The 14,853-nt window shown below is 39.8% G+C and overlaps 1 protein-coding gene across 1 annotated transcript in view; it reads right to left on the bottom strand.

Moving 5' to 3' along the window:
- Positions 1-14,853, bottom strand: part of Dhc93AB (Dynein heavy chain at 93AB) — a 2,991,564-nt gene that overhangs the window by 1,364,978 nt on the left and 1,611,733 nt on the right. Inside the window, exon 15 of the mRNA XM_067759821.1 lies at positions 6,750-7,573. Within this exon, the coding sequence (XP_067615922.1) occupies positions 6,750-7,573 (824 nt within the window). The remainder of the gene's footprint in view (positions 1-6,749; positions 7,574-14,853) is intronic.

Here is a 14,853-nt window from a genome sequence, read left to right as displayed (position 1 = left end):
CGCGTTAATGAATAGTACAATACAGTTTTCTCGAACTAAAAAAAAATACATTTTGTTTTTAAATTAAATTAACTGATATGAGAGGGGTGAAAGAATAACTACTCATAGAACAAAGGGGTGAAAATACAATTAGCTAAAACCAAAGAGAATTTTTAGATGAAAATAGTGTTGTTTTTTCGGGTATTTAGATGGTTAAAATATTACAAAAAGTGTAATTATAGTTATAACAGTTCGTTACACGATTCATTTAAAAAACTCAAAAATAGAACGAAAAAGCTCTGTTAGATTGAAGATAAAACATACCGAATTTTAATTACGTATAATTAGCAGCAAATCCACGGCCCTAAAAGCTCATAATTTAAAAAGGCATGTGTGCTGAACTACCGGTTGCGAAGAGACCTAAAATGATCCCGGAAGGGTCCCAAGATGATCCCGAAATAATCCAGAAAAAAGTCCCGAAAAAGTCCCGAAATAACTCCGACGGCATCCCGGACAGATCCCGAAAATTACCCAGAAATTATCCCGGAGGGGCCCCAAAATGATCCTGACGGGATCCTGCAGGGATTCCGAAAATCATCCAGAAATCATCCCTGAAGTATCTATCCTGAAATGATCCCGAAATACTCCCAAAAAAGTTCCGAAATGTTTTTGACGGAACCCGATATAGCCCGAAGGATCCCGAAAATCATTCAGAAATTAACCAGGAGGGGTCCCAACATGATTCCGAAATAGTCCCGAAAAATTCCTGAAACGACCCTGACGGGATCCCGAAAACCATCCAGAATTGATCTCTGAAGGGTCCGCAAATGATTCCGAAAAAGTCCCGAAAAAACTCCGACGGAATCCCGAACAGATCCCGAAAATCATACAGAAATTATCCCGCAAGGGTCCCAAAATTATCCCGAAATAATCCAGAAAAAAGTCCCGAAATAACTCCGACGGGATCCCGGACAGATCCCGAAAATTACTCAGAAATTATCCCGGAGGGGCCCCAAAATGATCCTAACGGGATCCTGCAGGGATTCCGAAAATCATCCAGAAATCATCCCTGAAGTATATATCCTGAAATGATCCCGAAATACTCCCAAAAAAGTTCCGAAATGTTTTTGACGGAACCCGATATAGCCCTGAAAAAGTTCCGAAAGTACGCTGACGGGATTCCGTATGGATCCCGAAATAATGCCGAAGGGATCTCCAAATGATCTCGAAATATTCCCGAAAAGTCCCCATTTGGCCCTGACGGGATCACAAAAACCATCCATGAATCTGGAGGGATCCCCAAATGATCCCGGAAAAGTCCAAAATAATTCCGACGGGATTCCGGACGAATCCCGAAAATAATTCAGAAATTATCCCGAAATGGTCATTAAATTATTCCAAAATAGTCCCGAAAAAGTCCAGAAATAACTCCGACGGGATCCCGGACAGATCCCGAAAAACATGCAAAAATTATCAAGGAGCGGTCCCAAAATGATTCCGAAATAGTCCCGAAAAAGTCCCGAAATGACACTGACGGGATCCCGGACGGATCACGAAAACCATCCAGAATTGATCTCTGAGGGGTCGGAAAATGATTCCGAAATAGTCCTGAAAAAGTCACGAAATTACCCTGACGGGATCCCGGACGGATTCCGAAACCCATCCAGGAACAATGCCAAGAGGGTCCCCAAATGATCCCGAAATAATTCAGAAAAAGTCACGAAATGACCCCTAAAGGGTACCCAAATGATCCCGAAATAGTCCCGAAATAACCCCGACGGGACCCCGGACATATCCCGAAAATCATGCAGAAATTATCAAGGCGGGGTCCCAAAATGATTCCGAAATAGTCCCGAAAAAGTCCCGATTTGACACTGACGGGATCCCGGACGGATCCCGAAAACCATCCAGAATTGATTTCTAAAGGAGCCGCAAATTATCCCAAAATATTCCAGAAAAAATCCCAAAAAAACACAGACGGGATCCCGGACGGATCCCGAAACCCATCCAGAAATTATCCCGAAATGGTCCCAAAATGATCCCGAAATATTCCCGAAAAGTCTCGAAATAACCCTGATGGGATCCCGGACGGATCCCGAAACCCATCCAGAAATGAAGTCGAGTGGGTCCCCATATGATCCCGTAATAATACAAAAAAAGTCACGAAATGACCCCTAAAGGGTACCCAAATGATCCCGAAATAGTCCCGAAAAAACTCCGACGGGATCCCGGACGGATCCCGAAACCCATCCAGAAATTATCCGGAAATGGTCCCAAAATGATCCCGAAATATTCCCGAAAAGTCACGAAATAACCCTGATGGGATCCCGGACGGATCCCGAAACCCATCCAGAAATGAAGTCGAGTGGGTCCCCATATGATCCCGTAATAATACAAAAAAAGTCACGAAATGACCCCTAAAGGGTACCCAAATGATCCCGAAATAGTCCCGAAAAAACACCGACAGGATCCCGGACGGATCCCGAAACCCATCCAGAAATTATCACGAAATGGTCCCAAAATGATCCCGAAATATTCCCGAAAAGTCACGAAATAACCCTCATGGGATCCCGGACGGATCCCGAAACCCATCCAGAAATGAAGTCGAGTGGGTCCCCATATGATCCCGTAATAATACAAAAAAAGTCACGAAATGACCCCTAAAGGCCCTAAAGGGTACCCAAATGATCCCGAAATAGTCCCGAAAAAACTCCGGCGGGATCCCGGACGGATCCCAAAACCGGAAGGGCCTCGATATGAACCCAACGGGATTACAAATAAGGCGAAGCTAATTGTAGAACCATTTTAATAAGGCAGCAGGCGCGTTGGAGCGAATGAAGGGTTACAAAGAAACATACAGGTAAAGCTAATAAAAGCGTGTAATAAAAACGATTGAAGGAGGGCGGATGGCGGGAGGAGAAGGACCGCTGCTCGTTTTTCCAAAATCGTCTAGATCTCAATCTGTATGTGCCAGATACTAAAAACTATTGATTTAGGAGAAAATTTATATTGAGTTATAAAAATTTATAGATTTTACTCCAGAGGAGGATAAAGGGGGAGGGGGCGGAGGGTGTCACTGACCCATTGAGTCTGTGATATTGGTGAAGGCCAGTATACGTAAAGTTATAATGTGTAAAAATTATTAAAAAGTAATTGCTCGAAGGGGTCGTGGGACACCCACCCCTCTTTCCATATTCGAAAAAAATTTCGCTAGTAGACTATTGTCTGTGTCCCAAATTTCATCAAAATCCGTGTAGCCGTTCTGGCGCGATTCAGTAGCAAAGACAAAAAAATATAATAATTAAATTATAACTGTTTGAAAAATATATAGCTGGTAGATCTTTCTAGACTATTGGCTATATGTGTGCAAAATTTCATCCAAATCGGTCCAGCAGTTCTTGTGTGATTGAGTCACAAAGACAAACGTCTGGACAAACATCCAAACATCCAAACTTTGCCATTTATAATATATATTATACTAGCCTTTATCCGCGGCCCCCTCCGCAAGGAAAAAATGAAATATATGGGCTATTCACGTTAACCTGTTTATCAAGTTATCTGTTTAAATTTTTTTAACTGAGTAAAAAAAGTAGTAAATGAGCTGATAACGTGATAAGATCCCCAAATGATCCCGAAATTATGCAGAAAAAGCCACGAAATGACCCCGATGCTATCGCGTACGGATCCCGAAAACTATCCAGAAATGCCCCGGAAGGGTCTCCAAAAGTTCCGGGAATAGTCCTAAAAAGCCCGACATGACAACGACACGATTCTAGACTTATCCAGAGAACCACACAGAAATGATCCCTGAAGTGTATCAAAATGATCCCGAAACAGTCCACAAAAAGTTCCGAAATGACCCTGACGGGCTCCTGGACGGATCTCAAAAACCATCCAGAAAACATCCGGAATGGTCTCTAAATTATCCCAACATAGTCCAGAAAAAGTTCCGAAGTGACCCCGAGGGGATCCACGACGGATCGCGAAAACCATACAGGAATGATTCCGGAAGGGTCCCAAAATATTCCCGAAATAGTCCGGTAATGAACCCGAGGCGATCCCGCACGGATCCAGAAATGATCGCACAACAAAATCCCAAAATAACTCCTACGGTATCCCGGATGGATCTAAAAATGATCTCGGAAAGGTCCCCAAATGATCCCAAAATGGTTCCGAAATGACCCTGATGGATCCGGCAAACCATCAAGAAGTGATGCCGGAAGGGTCCCCAAATGATCCCGAAATAACACAGAAAAAGTCACGAAATAAAGGGTCGCCAAATGATCCCGAAATAGTCCCGAAGGAGTCCCGAAATGACCCTGACGGGATCTCGAAGCCAAAAGATCCCGAAATAGTCCCGAAGGAGTCCCGAAGGAGTCCCGAAATGACCCTGACGGGATCTCGAACGGATCCTTAACAGACCATTGACGGGATCCCGGACAGATCCCGAAATCCATCCAGAAATTATGCCGGAATGGACCCCAAATGATCCCAAAAAAGTCACGAAATGACACCGACGGGATCCAGAAGGCCATACAGAAATGATCCCGGTAGGTACCCCAAATTATCCCGAAATAGTCCCGAAATGACCCCAACAGAGGACGTTCTGGGTCACCCTGGTCCCATTTTAGAACCCTCATTAACACCTTTCATTTGATACCCATATCGTACAAACAAATTCTAGAGTCACCCCTGGTCCATCTTTATGGCGATATCTCGAAAAGGCGTCCACCTATAGAACTTAGGCCCACTCCCTTTTAAAATACTCATTAACACCTTTCATTTGATACCCATATCGTACAAACAAATTCTAGAGTCACCCCTGGTCCACCTTTATGACGATATCACGAAAAGGCGTCCTCCTATAGAACTTAGGCCCACTCCCTTTTAAAATACTCATTAACACTTTCATTTTATACCCATATCGTACAAATAAATTCTAGGGTCAGCCCTGGTCCACCGTTATTGCGATATCCCTAAATGGCGTCCATCTATAGAACTATGGCCCACTCCCTGATAAAATACCCTTTAATACCTTCCATTTGATACACATGTCATACAAACACATTCCAGGGTTACCCTAGGTTCATTTTACTACGAGGTGATTTTCCCTTATTTTGTCTCAATAGCTCTCAACTGAGTATGTAATGTTCGGTTACACCGGAACTTAGCCTTCCTTACTTGTTCATATTTGATATAGAATTATGGCATTTTGTTTTCATTTTTCGTAATTTTCGATATCGAAAAAGTGGGCGTGGTTATAGTCTGATTTCGGCCATTTTTTATACCAAATAAAGTGAGTTCAGATAAGTACGTGAACTAAGTCTAGTAAAGATATATCGATTTTTGCACAAGTTATCATGTTAACGGCCAAGCGGAAGGACAGGCGGTCGACTATGTATAGAAACTTGGCGTGGCTTCAACCGATTTCGCCCATTTTCACATAAGACAGTTATCGTCATAGAATCTATGCCCATACCAAATTTCACAAGGATTGGTAAATTTTTGTTGGACTTATGGCATTAAAAGTATTCTAGACGAATTAAATGAAAAAGGGCGGAGCCACGCCCATTTTGAAATTTTCTTTTAATTTTGTATTTTGCACCATATCATTACTGGAGTTGAATGTTGGTATAATTTACTTATATACTGTAAAGATATCAAATTTTTTGTTAAAATTTGATTAAAACATTTTTTGTTTTAAAGTGGGCGTGTTCGCCGTCCGATTTTGCAAAGTTTTATTTAGCATAGAAATAGTAATATTAGTAACGTTTCTGCCAAATTTCATCATGATATCTTCAACGACTGCCAAATTACAGCTTGCAAAACCTTTATATTACCTTATTTTAAAAGTGGGTGGTGCCACGCCCATTGTCCAAAATTTTATTAATTTTCTATTCTGCGTCATAAGGTCAACCCACTTACCAAGTTTCATCGCTTTATCCGTCTTTAAAATAAAAAAAAAAATAAATGTAAGGCGCGATAACCTCGGAAGAGATCTAAGGCCGAGCTTCTCTTCCAATTTGCGTCGTGCTCCTCTTGATTTTCCCTACAAATTGGCCGGACGGGACCTATATGTTTTATGCCGACTCCGAACGGCATCTGCAAGGCAGATGAGTTTTCACTGAGAGCTTTTCATGGCAGAAATACACTCGGAGCTCTTGCCAGTCACTGCCGAGGGGCGACCCCGCTTAGAAAAATTTTCTTCTAATTGAAAAACATTATTTCTAAAATTTTTATGTTGCTTTGCCCGGGAGTTGAACCCAGGGCATACGGTGTGATAGGCGGAGCACGCTACCATCACACCACATCCGTCTTTGGTAATGAATTATCGCACTTTTTCTGTTTTTTGAAATTTTCGATATCGAAAAAGTGGGCGTGGTTGCAGTCCAATTTCGTTCATTTTAAATAGCGATCTGAGATCAGCGCCCAGGAACGCAAGATACCTCAAAATTTACTCAAGTTATCGTATTTACGGACGGACGGACGGACGGACATGGCTAAATTAATTTCTTTTCTCGCCCAGATCATTTTGATATATAGAAATCTATATCTATCTCGATTAGTTACGGATTGCCGTTATGCGAACAAAATTAATATACTCTGTGAGCTCTGCTCAGCTGAGAATAAAAATTTAAGTGTACCAATTAAGTTGTTTCTACGAGACACGTATGAAATTCAGTTTTTAAATTTTGATTCGCTTTACTTCACGATAGGTTTGCTTAAAGCTCTAAGTTCATAATTAAATCTGCTTATTCCCCAATACTCACCTGAAACACATTGCTGATGTCCCTCAAGTTAAAGATGTAATGCGACTTTATGGCTGTTGGCAAGAAAATCTGAGTAGACTTGTTATGCAAAGCAAGTGTTGCAGCATTAATATTACATGTCATGCGCGTCACTATCGGATTAAACTTTTGTTCAGCATTTGCAAAATGCTGTGACAAAATCGTTGAAAAAATTGAGGTAATAGAGTCACCACTTGGAAAGCTTACTGCCAACACGCAGAAATGTCGTTGAAGACGTGGATTAATGGTGAAGCTGCCAGCTGTCGGATTCATACATGCCACATATTGACAGTTGTGTATATCCTTCAACGACAACTTGTTACGATCATACCAATGCCCATAATCCATATGTTGACGAATAATTGTGTGAGGTTGTACAGTGCCATAGCAATCGATGGCAGGCATATTCATATCGTCTATATAATAAATAAGAGTTTTATTACCAGGTGGGCCATAGTTGCGTCCAGCTTTTTTCTCCAGCGGTTTCTCCAATATCTTTTGTAGCATTTCTGATGTGGTGTAATAGTTGAACGGAGTAATGGTGACAGCATAATTTTCATTAAGTGATTGCAGTTTTTCGTTAACGAGGACAGTTTTACCACAGCCTGCAGTACCTACAAGCATAACTGGATGGCGCATATCCATGAGTAGATCGAGAAAGAAACGTATACGTATTGACTCAGAGGTGTGTACTAATACAGCTTGCAACGGCAAATCGCAATTTAATTCAAATTTGGGTATCTTATCGGTCCACGGAAGGAATGCTTTTGTTTCCGAATCAAGAAAATAATCGAATACGGTGCCTCCTTTATTAGAAACATACATTTATGTAACAAGTGACTTTTAAGGGGTTTGGGAATAAAATGTATATCGACTGCTGGGAGGTATACCACCCTGGGAGCGTGTCACTATTGTACATTACAAAATTCGAACACTATTATGTTTTTTTTTATTTCTTCTTTTCTTAATTCTGATCTTTAAAAATCCTGCTTTTCAAAATACTGCATAGCTTACACACGATATGCGGTTTTTGGGTCAGATAAAATGAGCTCTGGCTTGAGCCCACTCTTAGGAAATGCGTGTTTTCTAGATTAAAAATCCGTTCTAGCAAGAGAAACATAAATAAAAATAAAATAAAAAAATTTTAAGCACTTCCTTTATATAAATAGACAAAAATCAGCGAAAAATGTCTCCTCATATAAAGACAATTATATATAATGACTAATAATATCTCCTTTCCTGCCAACTTTCCAATCCAAGTAATGTGTGCTCCACCTTTATATTTTTATTTCTCATAAATATTTTTGCAATTTCTATGTTAAAATTTAAAAATCAAAGTTTATCAAGAATATGTCTTTATACATATACATAAAAATCAATCCAAAAATTCCTTCTGTTCCGTTTGATTTTTCTAAATATCTCAGTCCGTGCGCCTCCTAGCGAAACTTTTTGTATTGTGTCATCGGCTGTCATCGACCTCTGAATTAAGCTCTAAATTTTTAGCCTCTGGCTCATCGAGAAGTTACTTAAAACCCGGTTTCAAATTTCCAAATTACTATCTAATTTGTTCGATCCGTGCGCAACCTAACGGAATTTTTTTCTCGTTTTGTTCCTTTGGCACGTTGTCTTCACCTCTCTCTGAGGTTTCATGCTTGTAGCTCAATGAGAAGTTACTTTAAAATCGATCTCAAAACACCAAATTTCCAAATTCTTATCTAAATATTTCGATCCGTGTGCCACCCAACGGAATTTTTTTTCCCTTTTCTTAAATTTTCTCGGCGTGTTATCCTATCTGTGAAGTTTTACAGTTGTAGCTCAATGAGAACGGACAAACATTCAACCGCCACAATATAAAGGATTAACATTCATACCCAGTATTCCTAAATTTAACAAAATAAACTTTTATTCCATATCAAAATATGTACCTACATATAATATAGAGCTCGTGGTACTCGATTAATCTTACTGTTTCGTTGTCATTTCGGGATAGTTTTGGAATCATTCGGGGTAATATCGGGAAGAATGAAGTAACGGTAGGGATCATTTGGGGACTATTTCGAGGCTCTTCCGTGGCCATTTCAAGATCAATTTATGGTAACTTAGGGAGAAGAGAGCCTCGGCCTAAAATCGTATCGGAGGTTATTGGGTTTTGAGTTTATTTATTTGGGGATCACTTTGAGCACTGAAGCCCTAGTTTCAATACCAGTACTCACTGACTATTGCACTCCCTGCGACATTTTCACTAAGTAATTCACAGTGTGCATTACCACACGGCAAGAATGTGCGAGAATGCAGCATGCTGTTCGTGGTACCATCGACATATTTACTGATGGCTCCAAGCTTGACGGGAAGGTGACGGGGTGGTATCTTTTCACCGTACCTGGGACTGGATATCTCCTTCCGGCTTCCTGACCATTGAAGCGTCTATCAAGCCGAAGTCTTAGCAATACGCAGTGCTGTAAATCAGCTGGCACTTGTGCCTAAAGACGGAAGAAGGGTGTAATTTTTTCGGACAGCCAAGCCGTGGTAAAGGCCTTAAACTCATGTGTCGACAACACAAAGTCGATCACTGAATGCCGCAGATCTCTTAATGAAATGGCCCAGCAATTCAGGATTAGCCTTGTATGGGTACCTGGTCACAGGGGTATTGGCAACTGTGTAGCTGACGATCTGGCCAGGAATGGTACCACAGCCGAAATCGTTCCTGAAAATTACTCGGTAGGTATACCAATGGCCTCATTTAAGTTCCGTGTGCACGCGAACACTATAGGAAGGGCGAATATGCTCTGGTCAGCGCTTCCTACATGTGAAGCACGAAAGTTGGTGTGACCATCGTATGATAAAGGTCACACTAACACTCTCTTGACCCTGAATAAATCAGGACTTTCGACCCTGACAAGGGTTCTTACCGGTCGCTGCTTGAGAGGTACTCACGCCGCTAGGATGGGCGTCGTATCGCACGATTATTGCCGCAGCTGCAGATGTATTGATGAGGAGGAAAGCGTGCAGAACCTGCTGAGCCAATGTCCGGCACTGAGCAAAAGGATGTTGGCCGCTTTCAGTCAAGCATTTTTAACTGATCTCGCGGAGGTCTTCAGACTCGATATTAAGGCGTTAGTTGAATTTATTGATTCCACAAAGTGGTTTGAACCGCAGTAGCTAATAGAGCAAGGGTTGATTAAACCATTTCTAGGGCATCACAATGGGCCCATTGGTGGCCTAAGTGTTGGGCTGTGAAGCAGTCATCTTGGCCGGGCCTTTTAACCTAACCTAACCTTGGGGTTGTTTCTGTGTGGTTTTTGGGGACTATTTCGTGGTTATTACGGGATCATTTCGAGGTCAATTTGTCGTAATTTCCTGATGGTCTGGGGATTATATTTAGTCTCTTCCTTAGTAATTTCGGGATCATTTCGTGGTAACTTCGTGAGGATTTTTAACATATCTTTGTTTTCATTAGATTTTCGAATGCTTATTTATGACATTTTTATAAATAAAGCGATTTTTCAAATTACTGACGTATCTTCTTTAATTATTTGTACAGAATTTAATTTGGTTGTACAGAATTTTAAAAAAGCAGAATTTTTTGTTTCAAAATTTGGTCGAACTTTTGCTATGGAGGCGGTGTAGGATGATTTTTAAGAAAAAAAGCTTTTTTTTAAATAATTAAAAATGGTAAGAAAACGCAAAACATATATGTAATACTCCTGCTAATAGAATATGCTCGCAATGTGTTCTGAATTCGAAATCAAAACAAGACAGCCTATACAATTTTTGTGATTGTAGCAGCATAGATGTGACAGGAGAAAATTTAAATTTAGGTACATTACATTATTGAATACAAAAAAACGTTTAAACGGCAATATCATAATCGAGTGAGCCAAGATCCCGCATTCCGGAATTGTTGTATTTGTAATCGAATTTGAAAAAAAAAGTTTGATGACGTAACGCTTTTGAAATTTTTTGATTTATTACATTTCTCTCATGTTTCGCAACCAAGTGTTCGGAGTATTTAAAACTATTACCTGTGTAAACGACTACGCCGGAGTAAAAATTAAATTTTCGGAGTATAATTTTTCTTCCTTTTTGAAAGCAGGCGAACAACTAACATCAAATTGATTTTGAGGCTTGGCAAACATTTCGATTGTGCATTTGCATTGAAATATTTCTCAGCAAAAAAGTTATCTGCCTTATCAGATGCACATGGAGTCGGCCTAAAACATGTAGGATGACCAATTAATGCTCCCATTAACACACCACATTCTATCTCCCCGGATATTTGTCGCGAAAAAGTATTATTATTATTATTTTTGGTTTACCATACATATTTCATGCTCTTTTAATGACAGAAGGTTTCAAGACCGGGGCAGATTCCTGTAGGAACGATAATGGACCTGATAACTGAATAACAGAGTGTGGGGAAAGACGAACCCGATACCCCGATCGCCGATGATAAAAAACACTCTCCAGGATCCAACTATGGCGAAGGGAGATTGACGGGATACCCGCTGGGCTGTTCCAACATTGAGGCGAAGAGTTGGTATAAGATAAAGAAGCAAAAAAAGTTAGTCTTTCAGTAAATTTGGACAAGACGAAGTACTTGCTGTCATCGTGGCCTGTGTGGCCACGTCACTGTTGACGGATATAAATTCGACACTATGAAGGATTTCGTTCATTTGGGAAGCAGCATTAAGGGCAAAGACAATGTCGGCCTAGAAATCAAACGGAGAATAACTCTTCTCAACAAGTGCTTCTTTAGGCAATTGAAAAGTAAAGTCCTCTCTCGACGAACAAAATTCTCGCTCTACACGTCACTCATCATACCTGTCCTGATGTATGGCTCGGAATCATGGAAAGTGTCGAGAGAAGACGAGGTGGCTCCTGGAATATTCAAGAGAAAAGTTCTCCGGAAGCTTTATAGTCCTATCCGTGATGTAAACGGCGAGTATCGAAAGAGGTATAATGGTGAGCTATATGGGCTTTACGCAGACATGACGATAATGCAGCGTTTGAAAATCCAAAGGCTTCGTTAGCTAGGGCATGTTATGCGGATAAACGAATACGCTCCGGCAGTTTGTAAACAGAGGAAAGAAAAGTTGGGAGAGACAGTTGGAGGAAGATATGACCTCACTTGGTGCACCCAATTGGCGACTGTTATCGCAAAACAGGGTTAGGTGACCTCACTGACTCAACGTACTCAAAACTTTAAGAAGTGCTGTATGTTGAATTTTGGTACGATTTACAGATCACGCCCGGACACATTTTTTGCTTACAGTTTACTGCTTCTATTCCCATTTCGTACGAAAAAAGTACAAAAACTGTGAGTAAAATGGGAACAAACATGTCTTAAGATACGAACAATGAATTCACGTCATTTCATCCAATCGTCACTTGTAAAGAATCAGCTTTTCATACGTATACAATAAAAACTTCAGCACTATTTAGTTTTCAACTCGACCCAAATAAACCTTGGAGATAAAAAATGTAATAGGAGGTAAGAGCGGAGTAAAATACTCCGATTGGATTAAAGTCATGTTGTCAAAAGCGTGACGTCAAAAGCGTGACGTCACGAGGACAAAATTAATTTCACAGCTAACTATGATTTTTTGCTCTCTCATTTTTTAATGCGGGATCTGTTTATTGGTTCATGCAACAATATATCGGCACTCTGATGTTTAGGAATGTACCTAGCCTTTTGTAGTGGAAACAGTGAACCTTTTTGCTGATTTTTTCAAATCTAATTTTGTTGTTGACTCTAATATTTCTGATGTTAGGGTTGGTTCTGATACAGCTAATTCCTTGGACTTTGGCTCATTATTGGTATCGGAATCAGATATTATTATTGGCATCTCGTCCCTACAATCTTCTTTAAAAAAAGATATTGATGGGCTGTCTTCTTTTGGTTAAAAAATGTAGTAGTTCGCTATGCGTGCCGTTGTGCCATATCTTTAATGTGTCATTGTCCACTAGCGTTTTCATTGATCGATGGAAATTGGCTTCTATTACTCCAATCTTCAAGTCTGGAAATAAGAGCGAGGTAGCAAACTACAGGCCAATCTCTAAACTATCAACCTGTTCAAAACTGTTTGAGAAAGTAGTAAAGGAGAAGTTGGCTTTTGCTATTAAAGGAATAATCGATCCATGTCAGACTGGGTTTGTTGCGTGTCGTTCAACAGTGACAAACTTAGCTGTTTTTTCGCAATACTGTGTTTCTGCTTTTAAGGATGGGTATCAAGTTGATACTATATATACAGATTTCTCTAAGGCGTTTGATACAGTGTCCCACAAGATACTTCTTCAGAAACTTGAGTACATTGGTTTCCATTCAGCTTTTCTATCATGGTTAAAGTCATACCTGACAAACCGAATTTTATTTGTTGAAATCGAGAATATGAGGTCGTATGAGTTCTTGGCAACCTCTGGGGTGCCACAAGGTAGTATTCTCGGTCCAATCTTATTTGTTATCTTCATTAATGACGTCGGCTTATATTTAAAGCATTCAAATTATTTACTTTATGCTGATGATTTAAAACTGTTTAGGCGTATCACCACTGTATCTGATGCATTGCTCCTACAGAGAGATTTGGATGCTCTTAATGTGTGGGCTTTTAATAATCATCTGAGACTTAACAGTAGCAAATGTTGGCATATAACGTTTTCTAGATCTACAAGTGCGCTTACGTCAACATACTATATCGCTAATACATATCTTGCCTCGGTCAAAGAATTTCGTGATCTTGGTGTCATTTTCGACTCTTCGTTCACTTTCGTTAACCATGTTAACTATCTTATACCAAAAGCGTATGCTAATTTAGCTTTTTTACGGCGTTATGCGAAGGATTTTAAGGACCCATACACTTGGAGTATATTGTATAATTCATTAGTGCGATCTAAATTAGAGTACGCCTCTATCATATGGAATCCCATTTACAGCACATACTCTGCTAGAATTGAAAGGGTTCAACGTAAATTCATTCGATTCGCCCTCATACCCCTTCATTTTGTTAATCCCCTACCACCTTATATAAACAGGTGCATGCTTATAAATGTTATGCCACTGCATGTCAGACGCTCAGTACAACATTTAATGTTTATTTACGATATTATCTCTGGTACTATTGATTGCTCAGCTCTGTTGGAGCAGTTAAATTTTCTAGTTTCTAGTAGATCTCTACGCTCTCATAATATATTCTACGGTGAAGTTCTGAGAACCAATTACTTTAGCTTTGCCCCTCTCACAAGAGGTCTCGAAGAGTTTAATAAAATTTCCAGAATGCTAAATCTTGACTTTGCAATGCCCAGGCCTTTGTTTAAGTTACGGATTGAGTCTTACTATCGAGAAAATTTATCTCATCCTTGAATTAATTAATTTTAGTTGCTTAGTTTTAAGTTAATTTGCAAACTTGTAAATCTAGTCAGTAAGGTTTCTGCCATTGACTCAATCAATATGAATATGAATATGAATATGAATATGAATATGAATATGAATATGAATATAGGAGTATTACATATATGACACAAAATGATTTTTTAAAAACATTTTTCAATGATTATTTTTGACCATGATACAAATAGAGGGAGGTAGTTCCACTTCTCATTCTTCTCACCATTTAAAATAAACTGTATTTTGGCATTCCCTTTTGAAACAGCGCTACAATATCCTAAAAAAATATATATGGATGTCCCAAAACAATATTTTTGTTTGCAATTTTACTCAGTACCAATACCTGTCCAAGAACATAGAAAAAATGCCATTGCTAGGGCAGCAAGCATGCCACTGGTGTAAGGGCTTAGCCGAACTCCAGAGCGCCCTATTATGTGGCTTGTAATTTATTATGACAGTACAGAGCTGTCAAAATGAATTGATATAAAATAAACTTTACTTTGATTCTTTTCTAAAGTCGCTGTTTACTTACACACGAATATATTGTCACGGATATTACCACCCCTAAGTTATCCCATCACTAAGGCGATGCTAAGGCCATGCCAAGCAGTATTTACGTTAATAATCAAATCAAGTATACACATATATAAGGCAGCCCAGAGAGATGTCATACACAGATGCATTTACTTATACGGCTATGTGCGC

The sequence above is a fragment of the Eurosta solidaginis genome, chromosome 1 (genome assembly GCF_040869045.1).
Source record: "Eurosta solidaginis isolate ZX-2024a chromosome 1, ASM4086904v1, whole genome shotgun sequence".
Taxonomy (NCBI): Eukaryota; Metazoa; Arthropoda; class Insecta; order Diptera; family Tephritidae; genus Eurosta; species Eurosta solidaginis.
Note: the sequence above shows the minus strand (reverse complement) of the source record. Positions and strands in the feature narration are given on the sequence as shown.